Source organism: Pygocentrus nattereri, chromosome 10 (genome assembly GCF_015220715.1).
Source record: "Pygocentrus nattereri isolate fPygNat1 chromosome 10, fPygNat1.pri, whole genome shotgun sequence".
Lineage (NCBI taxonomy): Eukaryota > Metazoa > Chordata > Actinopteri > Characiformes > Serrasalmidae > Pygocentrus > Pygocentrus nattereri.
The window spans coordinates 44,497,216-44,509,739 of NC_051220.1; the positions used below are offsets into that span (position 1 = coordinate 44,497,216).

Below are 12,524 nucleotides of genomic sequence, written 5' to 3' on the forward strand. Positions count from 1 at the left end.
TGTGAGGAGTTGAGTGTAATGAAGGTTCCAGATGTAGCTAAACGTGCTGACTGTGATCTGCACTGTGCTTTACATTAACCACATATGTCTGCAATCAGACTCTCACACCCAATGTACTCCACATAAACAAGATATCAGATCAGACCTGAAGTATCAGTACCTACAGCCCTCGCTTCTGTCCTGCTAAAGGACCATTAGATCAGATTTAACATGAAGAGACTGGAACACAAACTCATTTCTAAAGGAATCAGACAGTGAATAGCATCAGACAGGATTCTGGAGATGTTCCTCCACTCTCAGATGGAGCTGATAAACTCATTTCTAAAGGAATCACACAGTGAAGAGCGTCAGACAGGATTCTGGAGATGTTTCTCCGCTTTCAGATGGAGCTGATAAACTCATTTCTAAAGGACTCAGACAGGATTCTGGAGATGTTCCTCCACTTTCAGATGGAGCTGATAAACTAATTTCTAAAGGAATCAGACAGTGAAGAGCGTCAGACAGGATTCTGGAGATGTTCCTCCACTTTCAGATGGAGCTGATAAACTCATTTCTAAAGGAATCAGACAGTGAAGAGCGTCAGACAGGATTCTGGAGATGTTCCTCCACTTTCAGATGGAGCTAATAAACTCATTTCTAAAGGAATCAGACAGTGAAGAGCATCAGACAGGATTCTGGAGATGTTCCTCCACTTTCAGATGGAGCTGATAAACTCATTTCTAAAGGAATCAGACAGTGAAGAGCATCAGACAGTGAAGAGCGTCAGACAGGATTCTGGAGATGTTCCTCCACTTTCAGATGGAGCTGATAAACTCATTTCTAAAGGAATCAGACAGTGAAGAGCGTCAGACAGGATTCTGGAGATGTTCCTCCACTTTCAGATGGAGCTGATAAACTCATTTCTAAAGGACTCAGACAGTGAAGAGCGTCAGACAGGATTCTGGAGATGTTCCTACACTTTCAGATGGAGCTGATAAACTAATTTCTAAAGGAATCAGACAGTGAAGAGCATCAGACAGGATTCTGGAGATGTTCCTCCACTTTCAGATGGACCTGATGAACTCATTTCTAAAGGAATCAGACAGTGAAGAGCGTCAGACAGGATTCTGGAGATGTTCCTCCACTTTCAGATGGAGCTGATGAACTCATTCACACAGTTACTTCTGTCTGTGGAATATTCGGTTTAAAATAAATGTATTTAAAATATATTTGGTTTATACGGTAGAGATTCTGAAACACATTAGTGTTTGAATGTATTACAGATATGAAAATGCATGTTTATATTTCTGTCTGTTCAACATAAATGATGAACTAACCTAACTTTGTGTAAATAGAGCTCAATATAGAAATATGTCCACATATGCAGTCGAGACTGACGCGGCTTTTTTCTGAATTTCTACAAACACCATTTCATTTTATAGTAAATGAGTTTGGGCTGGTTTATGTTTATGAACAGACGCCTACAGATCAACATAGTAAAGGAGCTCATCTGTGATCCTGAGTTTAAAGCCAGTTTTTATTCAACTTAAACTTGGAACTAAGTTGTAAATAAATCTGAAACTGAAACTTTGCTTGTGTGTAAAAAGTGATTTCAGAGCCACTCGGTTCTCCCTGATGGAAACTGTTTACCTTCAGTGTTTTGTGCTTCTGATCATTTTAATAGACGTCAGCGTCAGTGTGAATCAGAAGCTCCTGTTTTTGAGTCATTTATTTATTTTTGACGTTTGATTTTTCTGTAATCCTGTTTCCTTGCGTTCTCCTGCCGTTTTCTCTGTACATAAAGGAATTTCATCTAAGTTAGTAGTGAACTTCACCAGCAGTGAAAACTGTGTAAAACATTTCATTTGCTGGGCTTTGTACAGTAAACTGCTCGTCAGTTACCAGGTCCCGGGAAACTGTCCTGCGCAGGGTGTTCAGAGAATTTAAGGGGGGATTAAAAACCACAGGGAGTGAAAAGGTTCTGTTGGAAGGGAACTTCATTATCCTGTGGCGTAGGACTAATTTTCAGTGGGCGGGAAACGGGACGAATAGCCAGACGAAGCACACGTGAAGAGAAGTCCCACAAATGAATGAAGACAAGCACTAAAATCAGACATAAACAATACAAAACAGTTCAAATGAATGAAGTCACTCTAAAGAGCTGTGAAGCAGCCAATGAACAGCACAGATTCTCGTAGCTCACAGAGATGGATCCTTCGGTCCAACGGCCACAGCTGACCTGGTGAAGTAACTCAGTGAGCCTGATGACCACGACTGGCCGGTTATTTCAGCAGAGAATGATGTGTTTGTGAACAGACTGTGTCAGATATTGGAGTCAGTTCTCCTTGACGGAACCGCGGGCGGGAGTGGGACTAATGATTCCGATTTGCAGGTGGGTGCGGGACTGAAAAAGCAGACCCACTCAGAATGAGCATCACTTCATCGCTTTACAGGGAGCTGCGGGAAAAATTACCCAACAGTCACTGCAGGTCTTTTGAAGAAGCGAGTCTGTTTATAACACTGTAGGACGTCCTGAGTGAAGGTATTCATCACCTGCAGGTCCCTAAACTCACACTGCCAACTGCAGGGAGTAGGGAATGGGACGGTGCTGCTGAGCAAAATGACCGAGGATAAGATTTTCACCGTTACCTGCTGCCGGAACCTGCAGCTCTCGTGCACCGGAACCTGCAGCTCTCGCTGAAGAGGCATGAATTGCGGCCGTTCTGTGACACATTCAGTGAAATGAAGTGATTCTGATTATGAGCACAAGACAAACCACAGTTTTCAAATGAAATCATTTTTATTGACATCAGGTCTCCTCCAGCTGAGCGGTGAGGATTTGATGTGTTCTCCGTCTCAGCACACCTGAGATCAGCTAGAACGCAGAACAGTGGATGATGTAGGAACTACTGGAACTGCATTCTTACAGTAACGTGTTCAGAACAGTGTTAATGATTACAGAAACATCTGGACCAAAAAAACATTTGTTCAGCAAACAAGCCGCACCTCTCAGATGCCGTCCGCTCAGAGAAATAAATAAACGAAACAAGCTATCAAATTAACCGTAAACAACAACAACAATAATAAAATTCTCTCTGAATGGGATAAAAAAAAAAAACTATCTTTAACAAACAAAAAGGTAAAATAGAATCATTTTTGGCATCAATTCATTATATTCAATATTTCCATAATGATTTCTGTGTTTACATACATTATTACACTGACATAGGGAAAGGGGCGGGGTCACTGCACTCGGGGCGGAGTCACAGGCTTGGTGATGTAACAGCAGATTGCGTAACAGTAATCCACAGACGGCCAGTGCAGTACTCTTCATACAGAGTGGGCGGAGCTTGTGGTAATATATGCATATGTACATCTGGTTCTGTTTAGTGTTGCTCAGTTTTAAAGCGGTACTTTGCTGAAATTTACACAGTTTATTCCTGATCCCAAACGTGGTCGATCGGACAAGACGTGATCGGAGTTCGGACAAAAGCTCAGCCGAATCTCAGGCTTAAAGACGGATGCCAACACTGCAGTTAGCTCTCAGTGCGGTAAATAAATCAGATTATTACCGTTACGGAGTTAGAAGTGTGCGAGGCAGTAAAGGGGACTGGCACAGCTTAGGCATCAACTAAACATAAATAAAAACGAGTTTATAAACAGAAAGATTTTTTTTTATTTGTTCTTGTATGATTTTATAAAAATAAATACATAGTTAGCCAGAAGTTCTGATGTAAACACCTATACTTCATATTTTATTTTGCATAATAATTAACAGCACTTTTGTAATTTAGTATTTTGCTGTTTGTTTCCAGGAGGTTAGATTTCTGTTCACACAGCCAAAAACCGTCCGATCCAATCAGAGGATAATCATCATAATCAATTATCAGCTTGCATATCGTCACTGTGATAGACTGATTTATCGTCTGATCGACTGAGTTTGGAATGAGGAAGGAAAGCTGTGCAGATCTTCCGTTCGGCTGAGCCGCCGCTCTGAGTGGGCGAGTGGGTCTCAGAGGGTGCGGGGGATGACTGTGAAGGGCAGCACAGGGCTGCTGGCCTCCAGCTCCAGAGCGGTCAGGAAGCACTCGGTGGCTGCAGCGTGGTTCCCCTGTGCCTGCAGAACCTCCCCCAGACTGTTCCACACAGAGTGCGCCGTGGAGCTCACCTGCACCGCATCACGCAGAACCTTCTCAGCAAGACTGTATCTCTGCAGCTGGTGCAGAATCAGACCCTGAGAGAGAGAGAGAGAGAGAGAGAGAGAGAGAGAGAGAGAGAGAGAGAGAGAGAGAGAGAGAGAGAGAGAGACAGACAGACAGACAGACAGACAGACAGAGAGAGAGAGAGAGAGAGAGAGAGGAGGCTGAATGGGTGGAGTTAAACTGCCATGGGCTGAATGGGTGGGGCTAAACTGCCATGGGCTGAATGGGTGGGGCTAAACTGCCATGGGCTGAATGGGTGGGGCTAAACTGCTGCATATGGCTCACAGCTCTGCTGCTCTAGTTTAACCTGATAACTATGGTCACATTTTTGCCTGAAATGATGAACCCAAATTAAAGGGGGCGCTGTTCACACATATTCTGGACTACAGTCATGATCTCGGCCTCATTTGAAAGGTGACACTCAGTTGCCATCAGAATATCCGGATGATATTCAGCCCAATTTTGACATGGTTTTGTTGCAGCTGACAAATTTCCTGCTTCGGGCCTGAATACGAGCGTCCGGAACGTCTTGTGGCGTAATCTAAGAACAGGGGTGTGGCGTCTGTGACTGTCCACAAAAACCCCCACAAAAAGTCTAGCGTGTCAGTAGTATTTATATTTCCCAGCCTGGTCTAACGTCTCCATCAATACGGCTTTGATGTTAACCAACAGGATGATGCAGTGCTCTCTGGAGGACGTCTGTAAACATGGTGAACACAAAGAGCGACGTCGCTGCTGCAGATTTTAAATGGCTGACTGTTGTCGTGTCATCAGACCTCGTGTTCTGGGTGATGGTGTCTCTGTGGAGGCCGAGGGGCTCTGAAGGTGACGTTTGCTTTATCGATAAGACACACAAGACGATCAGATCTGCTGTGAGTGACGGATCATCAAGCGCTTTGTGGGAATCGAATCCTGAGATTTCAAGCTTCCTAAAGGTGCATTACATCACTGTACTGTGGACGTGTGCAGGTACTTGTACAGTGATCTAGAACAGGGTAACCTGGAAACATTTAACATGTTCTGATATCTCAGAGTTACGTTTAAGAGATATTTCAGCTACATTAACTGACTGAACCTGCTCTGGTCCTCATGGGGTTTAACAGCTGAAAGGTCTCTGTGGTCAGTTTGTGAGTGTGTGTGTGTGTGTCTCACCAGTCTCTGCATGCTCTTGACGTGGGTGGGGCTGATGGACAGCGCCTCCTCGTACCAGCGCTTGGCCTCCTCAGTGTTTCCCCGCAGCTCGGCCACCTGCCCCTTCATAAACAGCACATTATGGGACAGAGGGAACAAACTCGCAGCCTCCAGAGTGCAGGCCAGCGCCTCGGCCGGCTTTAGCATTCCAATATACACCTCCGCTACCGGGGGGGGGGTGTTGGGGGTGGAGACAGAGAGGGACAGAGAGAGACAGAGAGAGACGGGTGGAGAGACACACAGTTAAGGCTACAGTAATAACGTAAATGATAAAGAGGTTCCGAACGGTTTAGGGTGAAACGCTCTGTTCTAGATAACCTGACAGTCAGATCCGTTCCCAGTGGTGGTGATGGGAACCAGACGTCCCTCTAAAAGCTCCTACAGAAAGTTCCTACATGAACTGGTTCTGAACTCACTGCCTGATGACTGAGAGTTTAGAGAACTTCAACTCCATTCATGGTGGAGGGAGACATGCAGGGCGCTGTGCGGTAGTGCATGGAAATCTTTCTTTTCATTGGACCAAAACATCAGTTGCAGCTCTACGCTGCCCTCTGGGGGAGGACAGAGATTGGACGCAGCTCTACACTGCCCTCTGGACTAGGACAGAGATCAGACGCAGCTCTACGCTGCCCTCTGGACTAGGACAGAGATCAGACGCAGCTCTACGCTGCCCTCTGGGGGAGGACAGAGATCAGACGCAGGTCTACGCTGCCCTCTGGGGGAGGGCAGAGATCGGATGGAGCTCTACACTGCCCTCTGGACTAGGACAGAGATCAGATGCAGCTCTACGCTGCCATCTGGGGGAGGACAGAGATCAGATGCAGCTCTACGCGGCCCTCTGGACTAGGACAGAGATCGGACGCAGCTCTACACTGCCCTCTGGACTAGGACAGAGATCAGACGCTGGTCTACGCTGCCCTCTGGGGGAGGACAGAGATCAGACGCCACTCTACGCTGCCCTCTGGGGGAGGACAGAGATCAGACGCCGCTCTACGCTGCCCTCTGGGGGAGGACAGAGATCAGACGCAGCTCTACACTGCCCTCTGGACTAGGACAGAGATCAGACGCCGCTCTACACTGCCCTCTGGACTAGGACAGAGATCAGACGCAGGTCTACGCTGCCCTCTGGGGGAGGACAGAGATCAGACGCCGCTCTACGCTGCCCTCTGGGGGAGGACAGAGATCAGACGCAGCTCTACACTGCCCTCTGGACTAGGACAGAGATCAGACGCCGCTCTACACTGCCCTCTGGACTAGGACAGAGATTGGACGCAGCTCTACGCTGCCCTCTGGACTAGGACAGAGATTGGACGCAGCTCTACGCTGCCCTCTGGGGGAGGGCAGAGATCAGACGCAGCTCACTGTTCTTAAACATGAGAACAAATAAGACGAGAAGAAAATTAGTATGTCAAATATTCTGATTTACTGCTTGATTTTTTTAAACAAACGACTATTTGAATATTCCGATTCGTCTCTACTGTCTGGTTTTTAGGACTGAACATTGTCATGTTTCAATATTTTATTGGTATAATTTTGAATATTCTATAAGAACACGGAGAGCTCCAGATATGCGTTTCACACTAACGATTAAATGAACAATGATTTAAAAATCATGTCATTAATGTTCTTCCAGTTGTTATTATTATCAGAATTAATATTTATTAATTAAGCTTGTAATAATCATTCTCACAGCAAACAGCATAAAATGTACTTTAGTATAAAAGAACCAGTGAAAGTCTCAGTAACTGAACTGCTTCTCAGTTCTGGAGAATTTTCATGATTGAATGTTCGGCCATATAATCATGCGTCGGTGTGGGCGTGTCCTGCGTACCTGCGTGCAGCCATATCTGAGCGAGGGTCATCCAGGGGTGCAGGGGTCCCTGTTTGGGGGCGGAGCTCTGCAGGGACGAGGCGACCTCCGACAGAGCCTGCTCCACCCGCGATGCTGCGATGGAGGTGGCATGAACAGAACCTGCACACACGCGCACAAACACACACAGGCAGTCAGCAGCGCCCTCTGCAGGTGTGGAGAATGTTTACTCCTACTGGATCTCGCTCAGCAACCTGACCTCATCACTGCTGCACTGCAGGCCCAAACATGGAAACGCTCGCTGTGTAAAAACCGCAACGTTTTACTGTCTAAACCTATTTACACAGCACTTCACACGGCGCTGCTGTCGGAACAAAACCCCGTGCCTGATGTGATACAAGAGTACCTGCCCAAATGGCTTGGAAAGACTTCTGGTTCCATTGACTTGCATTAAAAGTGAAGTAGACTTCTTCCTTCTCCTGTAAAGTCATTTGGGAGATGCGAGATTTTGTCAGCAGTGATACGCTACAACACAAATGTGTCCTCTGGAACAATAAATCTGATCTCTCCATCAATGCTGCATGTTCAAAAGTATCTGGACAGTCCCACTGAGTGAGATCAGCTACCAACAGAATGGGACTCTGGAGCCGCTGCAGACGAGCCCAACGCCCTGGCTAGAAAACATGACCCTTAAAGTCCTGACAGACCATAACAGGCGGAGCACCTCACCCTGTCCGGCTGCCCTCTGCTGAGAAGTGTTTAAAGGGGTCGTCACCAAGACACAGTCTGATTACCTGTTTTTCATATTTCAAAAAGGGAATGTTTTGAACCATTTGGGATATTTCAGCCCTCGGCGCTCTGAAACTTTGAAGGAAGTCCGGACGCTCCTGCATCATTAGACCAGCTTACGCCTGGAGTCCAGTCAAAAACATCACACACGCTTGAAATTGTTGGACTGGTGTGAAACACGATCAGGAGGCAGTAAATCTGAGTCTGCGCCCTCACACGCGACTCGACTTACTCTCCAACTGTCGACTCAGGCTGACCCGAAGCCAAGGCATGTTTATTTATAGAGTGCTGCTGTTGCTCAAAGTGATTTACAAATAAGAAAACAAGTCATTTATAAAGTAATAAAAAATAGACATTTAAAACACGGCTAAAACAATAACATTTAAAAGAGCATCATTCAATTAAAAATCAGTGTAAAATTAAATTAGAACAATTAAAAATCAACGTGAAAATGGACTGAACAGTTAAATTAGGATAATGAAGTGCTGTTATAGAGGAAAAGGGCCTAGAAACGCTAGCAGGGTTTAAGCTGAGTTGAAAGCTGCTCTAACAGGAACGTTTTCAGGCTGGTTTAAAGTGTCCAGTGTCGGCTCTTCTAACGATTTCTGACCTCTTTTAAGAGCATCACAGTATCAAAGCGCTCTACATGTTTAGTCTTCACCTTGAGCAGGACTGACTGACCAGTTCCTAAAGATCTAATGAGTTCTGCTGGGCTTGTATCGCGGCAGCAGGTCAGATAAATGCGCCGCTCCTGACCAGTAAGATTTTTATAGAGCAGCAACAGCTCCTTATGGTCTATTCTGGAACAGACTGGTAGTGTGAGGATTTAAGAATGGGAGGGCGGGGGGCTTCTTTTAGTCCTGGGAAGACTCTCAGCTGCATTCTGAACCAGCTGAAGCTGTTCGATTGTCTTTTTCTGGGGGTCCAGTTAGAGACCATTACAGTGACCAATCCCTCAATCCCTGACAAAATCTGCAGACGGGGTCCGACCAGCTCAGACTCGCCAGAGTGAGATTCAGGGCTAAAATCGGGGCAAGTGTCATGTAATGTAACCCAGCCTAAAGGCTGCTGCACACCAGATACGCGTGTCAGCACGACTCCGGTGCTCCACGACGCAGGGCCCTGTCCACTGCTCAGTGCTTACCATCACTATATCAGTCATATCGAAAGGATAGAGAGCCACAGCAGATCACACTGTGGCTTTAAACGTCCAGAGAAAGGCAGTCAGTCTTTAGCCTAGCCTAGCCTCTTTCAGAGGTAATAAGCGGTAATAAACCGACACTAAACGCTTTATTTCACTCGGTTTATAAGGGCAGAGAGTAAAAATGAACCCGGTGTCATCGCCACTCCCTGCTGGTGTTCTACAGCTCTGTTAGGTGACACTGCATGACCCAGCACATCCGGTGTGCAACAGCCTTAACTGTCCAGTGTCCAGTGCCCAGTGCGGGACAGAGGGGTATAAAGCCCACCCAGCATTGGGCTGTGGAGCAGTGGAACTGTGTTGTGATCAGTACCTTTGGGGTGGGCTGGAGTGACCCAGAACTGACCATCCAACATCAGTACCTGACCTCACTAATGCTCAATCAAATCCTCACAGCAATGTTTAACATCTGGATAGATCCCTTTATTGATCCCAGAGGGTAAACTGTGTTAAAGCTGACTGTGACTGCCCTCAGTGCTGCTTCACAAATAACTCCCAAGCACTGTGAGACGGATTAATGTGATCAATAAAGTCCGACTTTGATCCTCTCCGATTCCATCACAGCAACACACTGAGCTTCAGCCTGACTGCAACACGCTGCTGCCCCCTACTGGACAAACTTTGACTGCAGCGAAGAACTTCCTCGGTCACTAAAGCCGATAAAGCGCTGTTTCCTGTAGAACCACAGTGGTACAGACTTCAGCACTGCAGCACCAACAGAACACTGTGGAACCGATTTAGAGGAAACAGATGAGGTCCAACATGCTGAGCTTACTGGGAAATATTTGTAAAATCTCTAAAGAAATAAAAGCAGCTTGTTTCCACTTCAGGCCTGCAGTGTTTAACACTACCACTCCATCAGATTTATGGGTGAAAACACACTGAATAACAGGCGCCGTCTCCACACGGATCAGAGCAGGTGCTTCAACACAGAGGGGTTCAGGACACAGTTCCGGGATTTTATTCTCCTGTTTGAGCTGAAACTGTTCTGAGAGGATTCAGGGAAACAGGACTGAGGGTCAAATCTGAGGATCTCTGTCCATCAGCTCAGCTCAGCACACACACACAGGTTTTATGCATTTGTACTGCGCTGTCCCTTTAAGACTGATTTATATAAAGCTGAACTGAGCAGCCTGAAGGGCGTTGTAAACATTTGTTCAGAGATAATTGGAGTCCGCCAGAGAGACCTGGTCTCCCTGTGGGAGAAACTCGTGGCTCAGAAAGCGAAAGGAATCCTCACTCAGTGTGATCACGTTTAGTCCAGTGAATTACGGCACTGCCGTCAGGTCGGCGTTATATTACGCCCTTCAGTAGAACAAATCGCTATCTCACGTCTTCTATTCCTCCTGCTATCAAGACATTAAATACGGATAATAGTCTTTAAATGATTGTTATATTGTTTTTTTGTGTGTATATGTAGTCGTGAGTATAGAAGAGAAGGCTTTTTGGGACTAATAAAGTACTGTGAACTGTAGCTGAATGGGTGGGGCTAAACTGCTGTAGCTGAATGGGTGGAGCTGAACGGGGAGATATGTTAGTGAATTAGATTTATGACATCAGAAATACACCAAATCCTAATCAGGCGGTTTCTGCATTAACCTGTCCAACGATCTGATTAACTAAAACTCATCAACCGGTCACACACACAGTGAATTTCCCAAGATGCACCAGGCAGAGCTGAAGGGGCAGAGAGCGTAACCATGGAAGCCCATGCCAGGGGGAGGAGCTTTAAAGCAAAAGCAAAAGCACACGTGTTCTTAAAGAGACAGTACGGCCCTCCGAGCAGCGCTGCTCAGACAGCGACGGCCTGAATTCACTGCACAGGTGTGAACTGTAATCAGGGCTGCAGCCGATCCAGGTGTGTGAATCAACCCAACTCAACACACAGCGAGGCAGAGAAAGCTTTTCTGTGGAGGGAGGGGGGTGATGTGGGGGCTTAGAACCAAGTGGGGAACAGCCCCCACTGTAATATTATTATAGTGCACTGTGTGAGGAGGACACTGTCTCTTTAAGACCCTGCAGGACGCTGTGCTGGGGGGGGGGTAGTGAGTCTAACACCGAGACAGAGAGTCTGTATGTGTGACAGTAATGAACAGGTAATAAAGAGCTGCAGTGTGACAGTGAGGTGTGTGTTTGAGGGTGTTTTAACGGTGTATTTACAGGACTGTACAGACGTCTCGGTCAGCCGCTAAAACGGCGCGTCTGGGCAGTAAAAGAGCATTTCAACCAGCTAAAACACTAAAAAACATTAGAAGAAACTCAACCACAAATCCCTCTCCGCTCTCAGCATCACATGGACCTGATCAGCTCCATCAGCTGATTTAATTTACTGAAGCGCTGATCAGAGCGCCGGTACTGGACGATCACCGTAGAGGAGATGTGCACAGTACTGCACTGAACTGCACTGCAGGTTGTTTGTATTTGTTCTAATGTCAGTCGTTTTTAAATTTACTGCCCAAACAAATAACTTCGCAGATTATTAACTAACTGGACCTTTGCACAGTGCTGTGTGTGTGTGTGTGTCTGGTGTGTGTGTGTGTGTCTGGTGTGTGGGTGTGTGTGTGTCTGGTGTGTGTGTGTGTGTGTCTGGTGTGTGTGTGTGTGTGTGTGGTGTGTCTGGTGTGTGTGTGTGTCTGGTGTGTGGGTGTGTGTGTGTCTGGTGTGTCTGGTGTGTCTGGTGTGTGGGTGTGTGTGTGTCTGGTGTGTCTGGTGTGTCTGGTGTGTGTGTGTGTGTGTGTCTGGTGTGTGTGTGTCTGGTGTGTGTGTGTGTGTGTGTGTGTCTGGTGTGTGTGTGTCTGGTGTGTGTGTGTGTGTGTCTGGTGTGTGTGTGTCTGGTGTGTGTGTGTGTGTGTGTCTGGTGTGTGTGTGTGTGTGTGTCTGGTGTGTGTGTGTGTGTGTGTGTGTGTCTGGTGTGTGTGTGTCTGGTGTGTCTGGTGTGTGTGTGTCTGGTGTGTGTGTGTGTGTGTGTCTGGTGTGTCTGGTGTGTGTGTGTCTGGTGTGTGTGTGTGTCTGGTGTGTGTGTGTGTGTGTGTGTCTGGTGTGTGTGTGTGTCTGGTGTGTGTGTGTGTCTGGTGTGTGTGTGTGTGTGTCTGGTGTGTGTGTGTGTGGGTGTCTGGTGTGTGTGTGTGTCTGGTGTGTGTGTGTGTCTGGTGTGTGTGTGTGTGTGTGTGTCTGGTGTGTGTGTGTGTGTGTGGTGTGTCTGGTGTGTGTGTGTGTGTGTCTGGTGTGTGGGTGTGTGTGTGTCTGGTGTGTCTGGTGTGTGGGTGTGTGTGTGTCTGGTGTGTCTGGTGTGTGTGTGTGTGTGTGTGTCTGGTGTGTCTGGTGTGTGTGTGTGTCTGGTGTGTGGGTGTGT

General features: G+C 46.8%; 1 protein-coding gene across 4 annotated transcripts in view; it reads right to left on the bottom strand.

Moving 5' to 3' along the window:
* Positions 1-2,760: 2,760 nt before the first annotated feature.
* ttc7b (tetratricopeptide repeat domain 7B) overlaps positions 2,761-12,524 on the bottom strand; it is a 51,892-nt gene continuing 42,128 nt past the window's right edge. For all 4 annotated transcript variants that reach the window (XM_037541849.1, XM_037541848.1, XM_037541847.1 and 1 more), the window contains 3 exons: positions 7,204-7,344; positions 5,334-5,536; positions 2,761-4,213 (listed from right to left, as the gene is read on the bottom strand). In XM_037541849.1, the coding sequence (XP_037397746.1) occupies positions 3,992-4,213; positions 5,334-5,536; positions 7,204-7,344 (566 nt within the window). In that variant the 3' untranslated portion in view covers positions 2,761-3,991. The remainder of the gene's footprint in view (positions 4,214-5,333; positions 5,537-7,203; positions 7,345-12,524) is intronic.